Source organism: Oncorhynchus masou, unplaced genomic scaffold (genome assembly GCF_036934945.1).
Source record: "Oncorhynchus masou masou isolate Uvic2021 unplaced genomic scaffold, UVic_Omas_1.1 unplaced_scaffold_845, whole genome shotgun sequence".
NCBI classification, from domain to species: Eukaryota; Metazoa; Chordata; class Actinopteri; order Salmoniformes; family Salmonidae; genus Oncorhynchus; species Oncorhynchus masou.
This window is the reverse complement of record NW_027014918.1, coordinates 1-20578: the sequence shown is the minus strand read 5'-3', so window position 1 is coordinate 20578 and position 20578 is coordinate 1. Positions and strand designations below refer to the sequence as shown.

Genomic DNA, 20578 nt, shown 5'->3' with positions numbered 1-20578 from the left:
CTAACAATTCCTAATCTACTGTCTTATACACAGTGTAAGGGGATAAAGAATATGTACATAAGGATATATGAATGAGTGATGGTACAGAGCAGCATAGGCAAGATACAGTAGATGGTATCTAGTACAGTATATACATATGAGATGAGTATGTAAACAAAGTGGCATAGTTAAAGTGGCTAGTGATACATGTATTACATAAGGATGCAGTCGATGATATAGAGTACAGTATATACGTATGCATATGAGATGAATAATGTAGGGTAAGTAACATTATATAAGGTAGCATTGTTTAAAGTGGCTAGTGATATATTTACATAATTTCCCATCAATTCCCATTATTAAAGTGGCTGGAGTTGAGTCAGTGTCAGTGTGTTGGCAGCAGCCACTCAATGTTAGTGGTGGCTGTTTAACAGTCTGATGGCCTTGAGATAGAAGCTGTTTTTCAGTCTCTCGGTCCCAGCTTTGATGCACCTGTACTGACCTCGCCTTCTGGATGATAGCGGGGTGAACAGGCAGTGGCTCGGGTGGTAGATGTCCTTGATGATCTTTATGGCCTTCCTGTAACATCGGGTGGTGTAGGTGTCCTGGAGGGCAGGTAGTTGTTTTATGTTGTGGTCCGTCCTTGGAGTGGAAATGTTGGCCTGAATATTTGACTGGGGGAAAGTAGCACTAAAAAAGCAGTGTGCATATTGTAAAATAGAAAATGACTTTTCATGGCCCTGACTACAATCCAACAGATTCATTCTCTACTAAAGGTGTTCTATCATAAAACTGTTTAATTGTAGTCAGAACTACATTCACCTTAGTTTAATACTCAGCCAGTCTTAAACTGGAGTGAAATAGAGTGTCAGATGTCTTCCTTCCACAGGGATAAACTAGTTCCACAGAGAAGTTATGGTGTATTTGACATTGCTTTATTACATTAATTAATGTTGTAGTTAACATGAATCAATGCAGTAATAAATGTGTCTATATTTCATTGTCTGTAATAAAGGTATTACTGTACAGCCTGGGGGTAACATACACTACATACAATACAACACAGACACTGTAAAGACATTACAATAACAAACAGACCTCATACACATGATCACATGATCTCCTTCTGGGTAAGATACTGGATATCAGCTGATACAGCACAGATATATATATATATATTTTATTTTATTTAACTAGGCAAGTCAGTTAACAAATTCTTATTTACAATGGCGGCCTACACCGGCCCAACCTGGACGACGCTGGGCCAATTGTGAAATTAATGAATAGTCATGATTAGAAATGACACATTACTTAACACATATAACTACCAGATTACCTTTGTTAATGCTCAGGATGCCAAACCAGCCTATAAAATATATAAATGTAGATCTGGACTAATGCCCAGATGTTGGTTATTGCCAACAGTCTCCACAACCTGATCCTTTACAGTCCTTTGTTGAGGGGAAGGGCGGATTGACCGACCATAACAGAATCTTTCACACATTTTGTGTCTGCTCTGATAGGTGCTCTGGCAGTCATATTTTCATTGTGATTTGAGCTGAATTGACAAAGGTGCATCAGTGTCCCAAAAATGTATCAGGTCTCGGAATCTGAAGAAAGGTTTGTTTTGTCTGACACTGTTGCATCAACGTTGACCAGTTTAGACTGTGAGGCAGTGTTACTCCACCTCCTTTTGACACAAATGAAAATGCCCAATAGAATAACAACCAGCAGCATCACCAGTAGAACTGAGAGGGTAGATAGGTGAACTCTCTCTGCCCCAGACTCCCAACTGACATCCAGCTTGTTGTCCAGACTGAGGTGAGAGGCAGTACAGGTGTAGTTGTGTCTCTTCTTTAGCTCCTCAGTACTGACCTCCAGACTCTTCCTCAGCTGGTAGTTCCCATCTCCACTAGGCAGCACCTCCCCCCCTGTCAGCTCCTGTTCTGCCACTGGCTGGCCGTCTCTCAGCAGGGTCATGTTGATGTGGCGGGGGTAGAAACCAAACGCCAGACAGCTCACCTGGAACCCTCCAGAAACCTCTTTCTTTATCAACCTGAGTCTGGGAGGAACTTTACGCATCACAACGTTCTTCTCTCTCTTCAGGAATCTCTTCAGGTTTTTGATGCAAATGGGAAGGTAAAAATTCTCAAATTTTGTCTTCATTATTGTTTGCATTATCCCATCCCATCCTAGAAGTAGTTTACCAGCATCGTATGTAAAATGTGTCGTGTTGTAATACAAAGCATAATCTTCAGAAATGCCATTGAAAATGTTCTTAAACATGGCCAAGGCCGGTTTATCATTGTCCAACATCTCACAGCCAGTCAATCTTTGCTGAACTTGAACACCTTCCGTGAGATTAAAGTGGTGCTTTAGTTCAACTGATCTGTCTTTCATGCTTTGGTATATATCTCCAAATATATAAGCTTCATCCTGAGTGTCATCATCCTCAGTTTTGTCTGTGATATGTTGTCCCCTGTAGACAGACTGTTTATCGTTGGAGTCATAATAAGTCACTTGAACATCATCCAGCATCACCACAACCGTAAACTCAGGGAAAGGCGTCTCTCCGTTGATATATGTTGCAAGTGCCCACAGAGAATGTGATCCTGGACCTGGGAGAGGAGTGATATTATACACATTTTATAACATAATATGGAAATATAGATCATCCTTCTGAATCAGAGAGGTGCAGTTCTTGTGGATGGCTGTTCACAAATCGGGAATGCGGAAAACACATTTCAGCTGAATGCATTCAGTTGTGCAACTAACTAGACATGCCCTTTTCCTTCACAATTCGTAAGGCGCAAATAAATTAGAGAGCAGCAGTGTGATTCACATCATCAGTGCGCCATGTAGCCTAGATATCAATAATACGTGATATCAGTATAGCCTGTAGGCTACTCGCAACCCTGACAACAGGTACATTTCACATTTAATGACATAATAAATCATTAAATGAGGTAGAAAGTTAAACCCTTACCTGCGTTGACAATGGTGTAAAACGACAGAACAAACAGAAAGACAGACAGTTTGCCCATGATTTTGATAATATAGCCTTGTGTAGTAAGAAGTGAGTCTGACAGACTTTCCCTTCAACTTAAACTGCGTAGCAAGAAGTGTCTGTCATAATTTCTCTTTCACTTAGTCAACTGCGTAGCAAGAAGTGAGTCTGAAATACTTTTTTTGTATAGAGCTTGCATGCTTGTAGTCAAAGGTATTTATAACTAACCCAAAATAGTTCATTTGTGTCTTCTTCTATGGTATATTGATGATCACAATTGAATGTGCATTCCACCACCTACTATACAGGATGGAAACAGGAATCACCCAAAAAACTGAACTAACAAAACACTTCCCAAAAACTGTTCAAATAAATAAGTAAATTGAACAAAATCTGATCCCTACACAGGCTCAAGGGGAACCTGGGAGGTTGGGTATTCTGGTGCCCTTGTAAGTCTACAGACCCTTGTAAGTCTACAGATCCTTGTAAGTCTACAGATCCTTGAGAATCTTCAAGAATCCAGAATCATTGAGTCCCAAACACTTTTCTGCCGCAGCCACAATAATGTCCAGTTTCTTCAACTTCTTTGAGACTTGTGCTGTACAGTTTATAACTGTGGCAATGGACGCAACAAAATCCACCTTTTTAACACACAGGGTATCTTTTGTATGGTAGCAAACATTTACTACAGGCTGTATTGTATCCACTACCACATCTTCACTAGCATCCCTTGTCTTAGTCCCCTCCTGTACTCCCTGTTCACTCACAACTGCGTGGCCAAAAACGACTCCAACACCATCAATAAGTTTTTTGACGACACAACAGTGGTAGGCCTGATCACCGATGACAATGAGACAGCCTATAGGGAGGAGGTCAGAGACCTGGCAGTGTGGTGCCAGAACAACAACCTCTCCCTCAATGTGACTCCCTCAATGGACTACGGAAATGGCGGGCCGAACAGGCCCCCATTAACATCAACGGGGCTCTAGTGGAGAGGGTCGAGAGTTTCAAGTTCCTTAGTGTCCACATCGCCAATTAACTATCATGGACCAAACACACTAAGACAGTTGTGAAGAGGGCACGAAAACACCTTTTCCCCCTCAGGAGACTGAAAGAATTTGTCATGGGTCCCCAGATACTCAAAAAGTTCTACAGCTGAACACAAAGTTATACAGAGCATCCTGACCGGCTGCATCGCCGCCTGGTATGGAACTGCTCGGCATTTCACCGTAAGCCACTACAGAGGGTCGTGTGTACGGCCCAGTACATCATTCAGGACTTACAGTTGAAATCAGAAGTTTACATACACTAAGTTGACTGTGCCTTTAAACAGCTTGGAAAATTCCAGAAAATGATTTCATGGCTTTAGAAGCTTCTGATCGACTAATTGACATCATTTGAGTCAATTGGAGGTGTACCTGTAGATGAATTTCAAGGCCTACTTTCAAACTCAGTGCCTCTTTGCTTGACATCATGGGGAAATCTAAAGAAATCAGCCAAGACCTCAGAAAAAAATTGTAGACCTCCACACGCCTGGTTCATCCTTGGGAGCAATTTCCAAACGCCTCAAGGTACCACGTTCATCTGTATAAGCAACAGTACGCAAGTATAAACAACATGTGACCACACAGCCGTCATACCGCTCAGGAAGGAGATGTGTTCTGTCTCCTAGAGATGAACGTACTTTGGTGTGAAAAGTGCAAATCAATCCCAGAACAACAGCAAAGGACCTTGTGAACATGCTGGAGGAAACAGGTACAAAAGTATCTTCAGTTGAAGTCTGAAGTTTACATACACCTTAGCCAATTACATTTAAACTCAGTTTTTCACAATTCCTGACATTTTTGGAGTCACTGCTGCAAAACCAACTATAAAAAGCCAGACTACGGTTTGCAACTGCACATGGGGACAAAGATCGTACTTTTTGGAGAAATGTCCTCTGGTCTGATGAAACAAAAAATAGAATTGTTTAGCCATAATGACCATCGTTATGTTTGGAGGAAATAGGGGGAGGCTTGCAAGCTGAAGAACACCATCCCATCTGTGAAGCACAGGGGGTGGCAGCATCATGTTGTGAGGGTGCTTTGCTGCAGGAGAGACTGGTGCACTTCACAAAATAGATGGCATCATGAGGTAGGAAAATTATGTGGATATATTGAAGCAACATCTCAAGACATCAGTCAGGAAGTTAACGCTTTGTCGCAAATGGGTCTTACAGATAGACATTGACCCCAAGCATATTTCCACAGTTGTGGCAAAATGGCTTAAGGACAACAAAGTCAAGGCATTGGAGTGGCCATCACAATGCCCTGAACTTAATCCTATAGAACATTTGTAGGCAGAACTGAAAAAGCGTGTGCGAGCAAGGAGGCCTACTAACCTGACTCAGTTACACCTGCTCTGTCAGGGAGATGCTACCAAATACTAATTGAGTGTATGACCCACTGGGAATATGATGAAAGAAATAAAAGCTGAAAAAAAATATTCTCTCTAATATTATTCTGACATTTTACATTCTTAAAATAAAGTGGTGATCCTAACTGACTTAAGACAGGGAATTTTTACTGGGATTAAATGTCAAGAATTGTGAAAAACTGAGTTTAAATGTATTTGGCTAAGGTATATGTAAATGTCCAACTTCAACTGTATATACTAGGGGGTGTCAGTGGAAGGCCCAAAAAATTGTCAAAGACTCCCAGTCACTCAAATCATAGATTGTTCTCTCTGCTACCGCATGACAAGCTGTACCAGAGCTGCAGGTCTAGGACCAAAAGGCTCCTTAACAGCTTCTACCCCAAAACAATAAGACTGCTGAACAATTAATCCACCCCTATACAGATGTACAAATTACCTCAACTAACCTGTACCCTGCACATTGACTCTGTACCGTTACCACCTGTATATAGCCTTGTTTTTGCTATTTTACTGTGCTACTTTTTATTATTTTTTATATCAGTTCATTTTGAGAAATGTTTCTTTACTCTTTATTGAACTGCATTGTTTGTTAAGGGCTTGCAAGTAAGCATTTCACGGTAAGGTCTACACCTGTTGTATTCAGCGCATGTGACAAAGTTTGATTTGATTTGATCGTCTCCACATAGGATATTCGATTGACTGCTAACTTTTGCCACCCTAACCTCCTTCACCCTTACAGGGCACTCCAGGAACTCAGGATCATGATCCCCACCACAATAGCAACACTGTCGTCCTTCTACACAATGTTCTTCTATATACTCTGTTCATCTGCACACACTTGAAACACGGCAAAATCCTTTAAAGTTTTCACACTGCAGTGGTTTGGGGACGAAAGCTCTTACGGTGTATCTTACATAACCAAGCTTCACATGGGAAGGGATGTGCTGTTTATCAACAACAACAGTACCGATAGACTTTTCTCTTTTTCTCCATTCACCCATTGGGTCAGACGCCAGGCACCAACCACACCAGGAATTGTGTTCAGGTATTCAACCTGAACCAAACATTATTGGGCACAGACAACAGCACAAAGGGCAAGAAGGTAGAGACAACAATATATCACTCAAAGTAGCCACAACTGTCAGTAAGAGTGTCCATGATTGAGTCTTTGAATGAAGAGATTGAGATAAAACTGTCCAGTTTGAGTGTTTGTTGCAGCTCGTTCCAGTCGATAGCTGCAGCGAACTGAAAAGACGAGCGACCCGGGGATGTGTGTGCTTTCGGGACCTTAAACAGAATGTGACTGGCAGAACGGGTGTTGTATGTGGAGGATGAGGGCTGCAGTAGATATCTCAGATAGGGGGGAGTGAGGCCTAAGAGGGTTTTATAAATAAGCATCAACCAGTGGGTTTTGCGACGGATTTACAGAGATGACCAATTTACAGAGGAGTATAGAGTGCAGTGATGTGTCCTATAATGAGCATTGGTGGCAAATCTGATGGCCGGATGGTAAAGAACATCTAGCCGCTCGAGAGCACCTTTACTTGCCGATCTATAAATGATGTCTCCGTAATTTAGCATGGGTCGGATGGTCATCTGAATTAGGTTTAGTTTGGCAGCTGGGGTGAAGGAGGAGCGATTACGATAGAGGAAACCAAGTCTAGATTTAACTTTAGCCTGCAAATTTGATATGTGCTGAGAGAAGGACAGTGTACCGTCTAGCCATACTCCCAAGTACTTGGTGATTACCTCAAGCTCTTAACCTTCAGAGGTAGTAATCACACCTGTGGGGAGAAGGGTATTCTTCTTACCAAACCACATGACCTTTGTTTTGGAGGTGTTCAGAACAAGGTTAAGGGTAGAGAAAGCTACTGTAGTCCATTCAGAACATTCGTCTTCACCAAATGTACTCGACGCGCTGCTTAATTCAAACTCAGCATCCACTTCTACCATCTTTCCTCCTCCGATCGTTCATCTATGTCGTTTACAGTGGGAGCAAATGAAGCATACTGGGTAGAACAAGCAAGGAGGTGCGCAAAACCAAGGACGAGCTAGCGAGAATCTATTGGCATGGTATAGCATGTATTTGCACCTCCTCCGTGAATTGCGCATGTGCACAAACTCAACTCGACCTTGCACTCCTAATGTCACACCCTGATCTGTTTCACCTGTCTTTGTGCTTGTCTCCACCCCCTCTAGGTGTCGCACATCTTCCTCATTATCCCCAGTGTATTTATACCTGTGTTCTCTGTTTGTCTGTTGCCAGTTCATCTTGTCTTGTCAAGCTTACCAGTGTGTTTTTTTCCATGCTCCTGCTCTCCTCGTCTCTGTTTTTCTAGCCCTCCCGGTTCTGATCCATTCTGCCTGCCCTGACACTGAGCCCGCCTGCCTGTCCATTCAGCCTGCCTTGACCTCAAGCCTAACTGACCCCACTGTACCTTTCGAACCCTGACCTGGTTAATGAATTTCTGTTTGTCCGAGACCTGCCCATTGCCTGCCCCTTGTATTTCAATAAATATCAGAGACTCGAACCATCTGCCTCCTGTGTCTGCATATGGGTCTCACCTTGTGCCGTTATACCTAAACAACAAAATATTTGGAAAATGTGTCAAAGGGTCAAGTCCATAAAACTTGGTGCACTGTGTTTGTAACATATTCTAGTTATGGGAACAGAAAAATGTATTGAGATCAGACGTTTTATCGATGAGAACATTAACTGAGTGTGGGTCCAGTTACACCGAGATCCATCCTCTATCACTACCCAAGACTGTATTCTTCTTTTTCATGTAACTTTAAGGCAGGCGAGACGCCAGAGTGCAGAGTGCAGATTGTTAATTTTAGACACAAAAAATAAATAGAAAATACAGGGAAAAGGGGAATGGTAAAATTGCAACACCATCTAACCCTGCACCTAAACCCTATCCCCCCAAAAAACACCACCCCATCCCACTACTTTGGCCCTAAACGATCCTACACCAGGCCATCAGCCTGACATGATGTAACCCCTTCTCGCAAACTACTGCAGTGATATCTCTTACACCCAAATACTTCTCTGCTTCTGCAACTACCACATCTATCTGCTGTGACTTCCACTCCATCATGACAGTGCAGTTGATCCCTATGGTTATAAACTCAATAAATCCAACCTTACTCAGGAATCACCCAGTCAACTCACTCACCCTTGGTCTATACCCTACTCACAGGGAATCACCCAGTCAACTCACTCACCCTTGGTCTATACCCTACTCACAGGGAATCACCCAGTCAACTCACTCACCCTTGGTCTATACCCTACTCACAGGGAATCACCCAGTCAACTCACTCACCCTTGGTCTCTACTCACTGGGAATCACCCATCAACTCACCACCCTTGGTCTATACCCTACTCACAGGGAATCACCCAGTCAACTCACTCACAGGGAATCACCTTGGTCTCACTCACCCTACCCTACTCACAGGGAATCACCCAGTCAACTCACTTGGTCACCCTACTCACAGGGAATCACCCAGTCAACTCACTCTATACCCTACTCACAGGGAATCACCCAGTCAACTCACTCACCCTTGGTCTATACCCTACTCACAGGGAATCACCCAGTCAACTCACTCACCCTTGGTCTATACCCTACTCACAGGGAATCACCCAGTCAACTCACTCACCCTTGGTCTATACCCTACTCACAGGGAATCACCCAGTCAACTCACTCACCCTTGGTCTATACCCTACTCACTTCAACTCCTCAGCATAGAATCACCCAGTCAACTCACACCCGTCTATACCCTACTCTGTCAACCCCACTTGAACTCTGGCAATCTCAACCTCCTTCCGGTCTCTGACCCGCAACTGGACTTGCTCTCACTACTATATTTGGGGGTGAGATAACTTTGTCTTCTTCTTCCACAGTATTATGGCAGTCCGCAAACAAATGTTAGAAGTGCTTCTTCTTCTTATTTTAGGTTTTATGGCAGACTACAACCTACTGGTCTATTGCCGACACCAACTGTACAGAGTGATGAAACCAAAATGTTTCACTGCGGGAAAGGGGGGGAACCCAGACATCTTACAAAAAAAACACACACAAAAAAACGTCCCACTTCAGACAATTCAAATCACATCCCTACACAGGCTCAGGTACCTGTGAGGGTGTAGCATTCATCGACAGTATTCCTTGTAATGCCTCTGCTGTAAATTCCCTGACTCTTAAAACACTTTCAGCCGCACACAACGAATGGCTATTTTCTCAGATTCCCTCTCTGTTTGCGCTGTGGAGTTGACAATCAATGCAACAAACACAACCATGTCCACCTTCTTTACATGCAACATGTCAGGATGCCTCTGTTGACAAGAAACATTCTCTGGTGTCTCTTCTCCTACTACCATTACTTCTTCAACTTCACTCCTTTCTTCCACTCATCTCACCAGCTCACCAGCTCAGGATAGGAGATGTCTTATTCTCACCACCTCAGGACAGGAGACAGCCCTTATTCTCACCACCTCAGGACAGGAGACAGACAGCCCTTATCAGGACAGGAGACATGCTGGACAGCCCTTATTCTCACCACCTCAGGACAGGAGACATGCTGGACAGCCCTTATTCTCACCACCTCAGGACAGGAGACATGCTGGACAGCCCTTATTCTCACCACCTCAGGACAGGAGACATGCTGGACAGCCCTTATTCTCACCACCTCAGGACAGGAGACATGCTGGACAGCCTCAGGACAGGGGACATGCTGGACAGCCCTTATTCACCACCTCTAGGGGACAGGACAGGAGACATGCTGGACAGCCCTTATTCACCACCTTATAGGGGACATCTCACCACCTCAGGACAGGAGACATGCTGGACAGCCCTTATTCTCACCACCTCAGGACAGGAGACATGCTGGACAGCCCTTATTCTCACCACCTCAGGACAGGAGACATGCTGGACAGCCCTTATTCTCACCACCTCAGGATAGGAGACATGCTGGACAGCCCTTATTCTCACCACCTCATGACAGGAGACATGCTGGACAGCCCTTATTCTCACCACCTCAGGACAGGAGACATGCTGGACAGCCCTTATTCTCACCACCTCATGACAGGAGACATGCTGGACAGCCCTTATTCTCACCACCTCAGGACATTAGACATGCTGGACAGCCCTTATTCTCACCACCTCAGGACAGGAGACATGCTGGACAGCCCTTATTCTCACCACCTCAGGACAGGAGACATGCTGGACAGCCCTTATTCTCACCAGCTCAGGACAGGAGACATGCTGGACAGCCCTTATTCTCACCAGCTCAGGACAGGAGACTTCTTATTCTCACCCTCAGGACAGGAGACATGCTGGACAGCCCTTATTCTCACCACCTCATGACAGGAGACATGCTGGACAGCCCTTATTCTCACCACCTCAGGACAGGAGACATGCCTGACAGCCCTTATTCTCACCACCTCTGTCTCCTTCATCCTAACAGGACACTTCAGGAATTCGGGCTCATGTTCACCACCACAATTGCAGCATTTAGGCTCAACTGGCATACGGTACTCCTGCTGTCTACATACACTTGACACATGGCCAAATAATTTATCACACTGCACAGGTTGGGCATGAAGATGCCTCGTGTGTAAAATCTGTCAATCAACATTTATCTTCTTCATTTCCAGTGCACTGGAAAATAGGACATGTGTTATTGCTAGCACACTTCAATTATTTAACACACAGCACTTGTCAATAAGTTGGCACAGCAAATGTATTTCAAAACATGTGAATACAACAAACATGAGAGGAGAAAAGGAATCACTTCATCACCAGGTGACGTGTCCTGCAGACGACCATGTTTGGAGTTTCCTTCCATAGACTAGTCTCTGTAGCCTTCTGCAACAGCGTTAATCAATGGCATCCTCTGGGCAGTGGCTGGTAGAATAGGAAATCCACTGTTTCGTTACACTCAGAAGGACAGAGCTGCTAAGGCAGAATCTGGTTAGAAATGCCAGATAATCAAGAAGACTTGTGAAATTACAGCTTTTCTTTTTATTGCTTTGGTACTATTTTCACTTATATGTGGTACATTTTCACAACTCTTAGTACAAAACTACAAACTGGTCACACACGTAACACCGCCAGTCTTTCATTCATTGTGCATTAATGTGGATTGTAAACATCTCTCACCACACAACCATTTATTCAAAATATATGTTTAGTGTGAAATGTAATGAGAACATTGGTTTAATCACCAAAACACAACAAAATTATATTTTCAATGTAACTGTTTTAATATCTAATCTAATATCCAATCACCTGCCTTTTGAAGAGGCACCAGGTATCTATGAAACACATTTACCTGGTGCCTTTTGAGAGAAACAACGCCCGGGTGAAACAACTGCGGGCAGAGTATGTTCAGGTACAGCACTTTATATTGTATTACTGATACTATTAATGTACATACTACTTCACAATATCAAAATACATTTTTAGAGGCGACCGTCCAAGTGCCTGGACAACGTGGGGGAAACATCTCCATATGCGCCCTATCTCTGAAGATGGTGTGTTAGGACGCAGGCCATTACTTGGATCCTACAACGCTGCACACCTCATTGTGTTTCTCAATGAAATTAAGCAGGCCTGTCAAGGTGAAGGGGTCACCTATGTCATTCTGTGGGACCATGTCAGGTTCCACCATGCAGAGGTGGTTCAGGCATGGTTTCGGGCCCATCGCCGATTCGTGACCCTATACCTGCCACCATACTCTCCTTTCAGCATGGAGGTGGAAGGTGTACGATCGCCATCCCCATGAGTGTGCCACCCTCCTTCTGGCCATGGACGAGGCATGCAATGACATCAATGCAGACCATTGTCAAGCTTGGATTCACCATGCCGAAAGGTTTCTCCCACGGTGCATGAACAATGAGCACATTCACTGTGATGTGAATGAGAATGTATGGCCCAATTAGCCAGACAGGCTCGATGCAAATGAATGCCTGCTAAATGTTGTTTTGTTTTCATTCTCATTTAATTTTTTAAATTAAATTTCTTACATTTGATTACAGACAATACACCTCTGTTGCAATTATATCGTAACAATTTAAAAAGTCTAAATTTGCATGAATGAATGTACAGGATGTCTTCACTGATCACATCTTTGATTACACATTGGATATATATGGAAATTATAGATTTTCTGTCAATTGTGTTGGGTAATGTAAGTGCATTGCCTAATGTGAAAACTGAGTAATCTACTGTAGTGTATTTACAGTACTGTAGCATATTACTTTCTGCACTTCTAAGGGCGATTTGAAACACGTACTGTATCTTACATTGTTTGCTATTGGATTAACTGGTAAATATCTAATCTTTTTTTCTAACTGTCCACACTCAATTTTACATGTGACCCATATCAGATTGCACGTTCAGGATGTGGTATCTGTAGTAGCACACAGATGCAACGCTCATTTCCTGTCACTGTTCCTTAAACTTTTTGGGATGGTTGTCATGGGTAGCCGAGTGGTTAGAGTGTTGGACTAGTAACCGGAAGGTTGCAAGTTCAAATCCCTGAGCTGACAAGGTACAGATCTGTTGTTCTGCCCCCGAACAGGCAGTTAACCCATTGTTCCTAGGCGGTCATTGAAAATAAAAATTTGTTCTTAACTGACTTGCCTAGTTAAATAAAGATAAAATGTCAGGTCATGTACAAATACTTCAGAGCAAAACCAATCTGATTTTTGAGCTTCCAGACTGAGGTCACATGTGGAGCAGAATTGTATCAGGATTGAGATCAAAATAATTGGCAAAAGATAGAGGGGGAGAGGAATCAGCTGACTTCCTACATTTCAACACATTTTGCCATGGTGCAGAGACAACATTTTGCAGTTTTATAATGCTATTCTACACATTTTGTCATGAGGCTAAAAGAAAATGTTGCAGTTTTAAAGCTAATTTCCTGCAATTCTAAACTTTTTCTTCTCACATGCTATCTAGGGGCCTCCGACCTCCAAGTCTGCCCGTACCTGCCTGTGTGTGTGACTGTGTGCCTGTGTGTGTGTCAGATGTGGATATTTTGGGTTATTTTGTGCCCCCAGTGCAATTTCAGGAAGTATGAACGACAACCAGGCAAGTTTCACAATGAACAATACTTGATTTGGAAAAGGATAGAAGCACTAACTCTGACTCATTTCAGATTGACAAATGGCATTTACTCTTTATTAGGCATCAGTCTCCAAGACAAATACAATTAAGCTTTTTTTCTACCTTTAGGTTTTTAAATGGTAAAACATTGGAGTGTGCAGACCTGGGGAACTTAATTGACTAAAGCCAGTGGAAGGCCCTGGCCTTAGTTATCGTTGTTTTCTATATTATTTTGGTTTGGTCAGGGTGTGACATGGGGGATTTATGTGTTTTGGCTGGTCTAGGGGTTTTTGTATGTTTATGGGGCTGTTTCCTTTCTAGGTAGTTTGTAGGTCTATGGTTGCTTAGATTGGTTCTCAATTAGAGGCAGCTGTCTAGCTTTGTCTCTGATTGGGAACCATATTTAGGCAGCCATATTCTGTGGGTATTTTGTGGGTGATTGTCTTCTGTCTTTGTATCATTGCACCAGATAGGACTGTTTCGGTTTTCACATTTATTGTTTTGTATTTTGTAGTGTTCTCGTTGATCGTCTATGTTAAAGATGTTGAACACTAACCACGCTGAATTTTGGTCCTCCTCTCCTTCAGCGGAAGAAAGCCGTTACACAGTAAATACGGATATGTCCCAAATGGCACCCTATTCCCTACATAATGCATTACTTTTAACCAGAGCCCATAATGCACTACATAGGGTATAGGGTGCCATTTGGATCACAAACATTGTGCACATGCCCTTTATGTCAGTAATGAAATGTAGATAAGATGTAGATGTTTCTTTTATATCTAAAATTGCAGCAAGTTTAGGAATGTTGTCAGGGGTTGTGGGATTTGGCTCAGAGGTCTACACAGTATCGTGGTGTGCAGGAAACCTAGTTTCAAACCTAGCTGGGTTCATTAGGAAGCAGGTAACATGGAAGGATACTAATTTAAAATGTGTGATGGAGACGTTGGATTATCAGCCTTTTGATATACCATTCTGTGTTCATCATAAAATAATAGTTGAACTTGATCTTATATTCAAAATCATATGTTTATTGTTGTGGTCCAGCCTTGAAGTGGAAATGTAGGCATGAATCAATCCATTCATCGATTAGGCTACATTTTACTGTCTGCAATAAATGTATTATTGTGCAGTAATGATGAACATACACTACATACAATATAAAACAGAGACACTGTAAAGACATTCCAATAATAACATGATTCTCCTTCTGGGTAAGATACTGGATATCAGCTGATACAGCACAGATATAGAGAACATTCTGAAATGAATGAATAGTCATGATTGGAAATGACAGCTCTGGAATAATGCCCAGATGTTGGTTACATCTCCCCAAACTGATCCTTTACACTCCTTTATTGAGAGGAAGGGAAGATTGACTGACAATAACAGAATCATTCACACATTTTGTGTCTGCTCTGATAGGTGCTCTGGCAGTCATACTTTTATTGCAGCAAATCAAATCAAATTGTATTTGTCACATACACATGGTTAGCAGATGTTAATGCGAGTGTAGCGAAATGCTTGTGCTTCTAGTTCCGACAATGCAGTAATAACCAACAAGTAATCTAACTAACAATTCCTAATCTACTGTCTTATACACAGTGTAAGGGGATAAAGAATATGTACATAAGGATATATGAATGAGTGATGGTACAGAGCAGCATAGGCAAGATACAGTAGATGGTATCGAGTACAGTATATACATGTGAGATGAGTATGTAAACAAAGTGGCATAGTTAAAGTGGCAAGTGATACATGTATTACATAAGGATGCAGTCGATGATATAGAGTACAGTATATGGGTATGCATATGAGATGAATAATGTAGGGTAAGTAACATTATATAAGGTAGCATTGTTTAAAGTGGCTAGTGATATATTTACAACATTTCCCATCAATTCCCATTATTGTGATTTGAGCTGAATCGACAAAGGTGCATCAGTGTCCCAAAAATGTATCAGGTCTCAGAATCTGAAGAAAGGTTCATTTCCTCTGACACTGTTGCATCAACGTTGGCAAGTTTAGACTGGGAGGCAGTGTTACTCCACCTCCTTTTGACACAAATGAAAATGCCCAATAGAATAACAACCAGCAGCATCACCAGTAGAACTGAGAGGGTGGATAGGTGAACTCTCTCTGCCCCAGACTCCCAACTGACATCCAGCTTGTTGTCCAGACTGAGGTGAGAGGCAGTACAGGTGTAGTTGTGTCTCTTCTTTAGCTCCTCAGTACTGACCTCCAGACTCTTCCTCAGCTGGTAGGTCCCATCTCCACTAGGCAGCACCTCCCCCCCTGTCAGCTCCTGTTCTGCCACTGGCTGGCCGTCTCTCAGCAGGGTCATGTTGATGTGGCGGGGGTAGAAACCAAACGCCAGGCAGCTCACCTGAACCCCTCCAGAAACCTCTTTCTTTATCAACCTGAGTCTGGGAGGAACTTTACGCATCACAGCGTTCTTCTCTCGAGACAGGAGTGTCTTCAGTGTTCTGATGCAAAGGGTAAGTAAAACGTTCTCATAAAGAATTTTTTCCTGTAATTGCCTCATCCCATCCCATCCTTGAAGTAGTTTACCAGCATCATATGTAAAATGTGTCATGTTGTAATATATTGCATGATCTACAAAAACTGCATTGAAAGTGTTCTTTGTCATGATCAGGGCTGGTTTACCATTGTCCAACATCTCACAGCCAGCCATTCTTTGCTGAACTTGAACACCTTCCGTGAGATTCAAGTGGTGCTTTAGGTGAAAGTATCTCTCCTTCATGTGGTGGTACATAACTCCAAATACAAAATCTGCGTTCTTAGCTTCGTCATCATGTATTTTGTCTGAGGTGTTATGACCCCTGTAGATGAAGTGTTTCATGTTGGAGTCATAGTAAGTCACTTGAACATCATCCAACATCCCCACAACCGTAAACTCAGGGAAAGGCGTCTCTCCGATGATGTATGTTGCAAGTGCCCACAGAGAATGTGATCCTGAACCTGGAAGAGCAGTTATATTAAAATGAGTTATGAACATTTTATATTTTATAACATAAAACAATCATTAATTGAGGCAAGAGTAAATAGTCCATATTACCTGAGTTGACAATGGTGCAAAAGGAAAGAGCAAACAAAAAGACAGACAGTTTGCCCATGATTTAGAAAATGTAGCCTCGCGTAGCAAGTTTCTAAGCTCTCAAGTGTGTCTGACATACTTCCCCTTTCTTTTAGCTATGAATAACAATGTGCTACACAGTTGGTTATGTAGCTTTTTGGGAGACAATACCAAATTCACGTAGAAATGTACGTTATAGATCTGTCATTCTCAATGAAAGCAAGTCTGAGAAGCGGTATATATGTTCTATTTCTGATATTTCTATGCTCCCTTTTATTAAAGCACGACTGCCCCTGAAATATCACTTCTCGTTTAGAAAATGTCCTGTGTGGCATCGATATGAGTCAGAAACATGTATTCTAGTGTCAACATTGACTACAAAGTGTAAATAGGATAACTTTGGTCATAAAGTCAGTCTTGTCCAAAATGGAGATTTGCGAGATTATAGGAAAAAAGTGTATGTCACTGGAATTACTAAAGCCAAAGATAAATATGCATCCCAAATGGAACCCTATTGTCTATATAGTGCACTTCTTTTGACCAGGGCCCATAGTGAACCATGTAGGGAATAGGGTGCCATTTGGAACATATCCTCTGAGCACCTGCCCTTTACATAATTAATAGAATGTAGGTTAGATAAAGATGTTTATGGCTTTTACATGGAAAAATGCACAAAGCAGGTTTAGGGAATCTAATATGGCCAGTGGTCCTAGGCTTTAGCTCAGAGGGCTAACACAGTATTGTGATGTGCATCAGACCTAGCTGGTCTCATTAGGAAGCAGGTAACATGGAAGGATACTTATTTCAAAATGTGGAATGGAGACGTTGGATTTGCAGCCTTTTGATGTATCATTGGGTGTCCAATACAAAATAACAGTTAATTAAAACAGACCTTATATTCAAAAGCTATGTTTTATGTTGGGGTCCAGCCTTGGAGTGGAAATGTAGGCCTGAATATTTGACTGGGTAAATTAGCACTAAAAAAATGATGTTTAGAACGAGCGGTGTGCATATTGTAAAATAGAAAATGACTTTTCATGGCCCTGAACATGATCCAACAGATTAATTTCCCAATAAAGGATTCCTATCGTAAAACGGTTTAATTGTTTATAATGCATACAACATTCACCTTAGTTTAATACTCATGCCAGTCTTAAACTGGAGTGAAATAGAGTGTCAGATTTCTTCCTTCCACAGGGATAAACTAGTTCCACAGAGAATAAATTAATTAATGTTGTAGTTAACATGAATCAATGCAGTAATAAATGTGTCTATATTTCATTGTCTGTAATAAAGGTATTACTGTACAGCCTGGGGGTAACATACACTACATACAATACAACACAGACACTGTAAAGACATTACAATAACAAACAGACCTCATACACATGATCACATGATCTCCTTCTGGGTAAGATACTGGATATCAGCTGATACAGCACAGATTTTGAGTACATTCTGAAATTAATGAATAGTCATGATTATAAATGACAGATTACATAACATAAATAACTACCAGATTACAATTGTTAATGCTCAGGATGCCAAACCAGCCTATAAAATATATAAATGCAGATCTGGACTAACGCCCAGATGTTGGTTATTGTCAACAGTCTCCCCAAACTGATCCTTTACAGTCCTTTGTTGAGGGGAAGCTGTTGCAGGAAATGTAAAGCATGTAGGATTTTTCCTGTTGCTGCAGTGTTGTTTTCCTGCTGTCGCGTACTGGCTCAAATTAAGATCCTACATCTGTAATACTGCAATAATAATACAAATGATAATAGTGTGGGTCGTCCTATTTTGTGGATTTAGCTGAATTTTTCTGAAAAGTTCTGTCCCAACATTTTATTAAATCTCAGAATCTGAAGACAGGATAATTTCCTCTGACACTGTTGCATCAACGTTGACCAGTTTAGACTGTGAGGCAGTGTTACTCCACCTCCTTTTGACACAAATGAAAATGCCCAATAGAATAACAACCAGCAGCATCACCAGTAGAACTGAGAGGGTAGATAGGTGAACTCTCTCTGCCCCAGACTCCCAACTGACATCCAGCTTGTTGTCCAGACTGAGGTGAGAGGCAGTACAGGTGTAGTTGTGTCTCTTCTTTAGCTCCTCAGTACTGACCTCCAGACTCTTCCTCAGCTGGTAGGTCCCGTCTCCACTAGGCAGCACCTCCCCCCCTGTCAGCTCCTGTTCTGCCACTGGCTGGCCGTCTCTCAGCAGGGTCATGTTGATGTGGCGGGGGTAGAAACCAAACGCCAAGCAGCTCACCTGGAACCCTCCAGAAACCTCTTTCTTTATCAACCTGAGTCTGGGAGGAACTTTACGCATCACAACGTTCTTCTCTCTCTTCAGGATTGTCTTCAGTGATTTTATACAAACAGGAAGGTAAACATTCTCATAAAGTGTTCTTTCATATGCTTGCCTCATCCCATCCCATCCTAGTAGTATTCTCCCAGCATCGTACGTAAAATGTGTCATGTTGTAATATAATGTTCGATCTGTATAAATGGCATTGAACGCATCCTTAAACATGACCAAGGCTGGTTCTCCATTGTCCAACATCTCACAGCCCGTTAATTTTTGCTGAACTTGAACACCTTCCGTGAGATTAAAGTGGTGCTTTAGTTCAAATGATCTGTCTTTCATGCTCTGGTATATTACTCCAAATACATAAGCTCCGTCCTGAGCTTCATCGTCCTTGTTTTCGTCTGTGATATGTTGTCCCCTGTAGACAGACTGTTTGTTATTGGAGTCATAGTAAGTCACTTGAACATCGTCCAACATTAACACAACCGTAAACTCAGGGAAAGGCGTCTCTCCGGTGATGTAGGTTGCAAGTGCCCACAGAGAATGTGATCCTGAACCTGGGAGAGAAGTGAAATTATACACAATTGTGGACATTTTACATTTTATAAGATAAAATGGAAACATAGATTAGCGTCTCGTTGAGAAAGAAAAACGAGATGGTAATTTTCCATTAAGAAAATAAAAGCCCCACTGGTGGTCTTTTTAAATTAAACTAGTTGATGACGTATGGAGCACAATACCACAGGGGAGTTTAGAAGGGAGGAACTCAAACGTTCATTCCAAAGGTTGGGATCCGCAGCTGTTGTTGGAGTGCATTTTCACTGGCTGTCTACTGGGGCATATTCTCACATTTCAGTTGACTGCATTCAGTTGTGCAACTGACTAGAGCTGCGTTTCAAACTCATCAAAGACACCCTTGTCCACTGACCCTGCCTTATGCCCTGGGGGAATCCCCGCACCTTGTCCACTGACCCTCGCCCTTGCCCTTGGGGAATCCCCACACCTTGTCCACTGACCCTCGCCTTATGCCCTTGGGGGAATCCCACACCTTGTCCACTGACCCTCGCCTTATGCCCTTGGGGGAATCCCGCACCTTGTCCACTGACCCTCGCCTTATGCCCTTGGGGGAATCCCCGCACCTTGTCCACTGACCCTCGCCTTATGCCCTTGGGGGAATCCCGCACCTTGTCCACTGACCCTCGCCTTATGCCCTTGGGGGAATCCCCGCACCTTGTCCACTGACCTCGCCATGCCCTTGGGGGAATCCACCTTGTCCACTGACCTCGATGCCCCTTGGGGAATCCCCGCACCTTGTCCCACTGACCCTGGGGGAATCCCGCCTTATGCCCTTGGGGGCACCTTGAATCCCCTTGGGGGAACACCTTGTCCACTGACCTCGCCTTATGCCCTTGGGGGAATCCCCACACCTTGTCCACTCCTTATGCCCTTGGGGGAATCCCCCACCTTGTCCACTGACCCTCGCCTTATGCCCTTGGGGGAATCCCGCACCTTGTCCACTGACCCACCTTATGCCCTTGGGGAATCCCCGCACCTTGTCCACTGACCCTCGCCTTATGCCCTTGGGGAATCCCCACACCTTGTCCACTGACCCTCGCCTTATGCCCTTGGGGGAATCCCCACCTTGTCCACTGA

The 20578-nt window shown here is 42.9% G+C and overlaps 3 protein-coding genes across 3 annotated transcripts; all 3 read right to left on the bottom strand.

Annotated features, from left to right (window-relative positions):
* Positions 1-892: 892 nt before the first annotated feature.
* LOC135537814 (major histocompatibility complex class I-related gene protein-like) lies at positions 893-3264 on the bottom strand. Its single transcript, XM_064963830.1, has 2 exons — positions 2966-3264; positions 893-2597 (listed from the first exon to the last, which is right to left on the bottom strand). Exons 1-2 carry the CDS (start codon positions 3021-3023, stop codon positions 1576-1578), a joined length of 1080 nt encoding a protein of 359 aa, XP_064819902.1. The 5' UTR covers positions 3024-3264; the 3' UTR covers positions 893-1575.
* An 11665-nt stretch (positions 3265-14929) lies between these two features.
* Positions 14930-16741, bottom strand: LOC135537820 (major histocompatibility complex class I-related gene protein-like). The gene is made up of 2 exons (XM_064963836.1): positions 16595-16741; positions 14930-16497 (listed from the first exon to the last, which is right to left on the bottom strand). Exons 1-2 carry the CDS (start codon positions 16650-16652, stop codon positions 15476-15478), a joined length of 1080 nt encoding a protein of 359 aa, XP_064819908.1. The 5' UTR covers positions 16653-16741; the 3' UTR covers positions 14930-15475.
* Positions 16742-17680: 939 nt separating this feature from the next.
* On the bottom strand, positions 17681-19969 carry LOC135537819 (major histocompatibility complex class I-related gene protein-like). Its single transcript, XM_064963835.1, has 2 exons — positions 19929-19969; positions 17681-19840 (listed from the first exon to the last, which is right to left on the bottom strand). Exon 2 carries the CDS (start codon positions 19547-19549, stop codon positions 18461-18463), a length of 1089 nt encoding a protein of 362 aa, XP_064819907.1. The 5' UTR covers positions 19550-19840; positions 19929-19969; the 3' UTR covers positions 17681-18460.
* Positions 19970-20578: the final 609 nt, after the last annotated feature.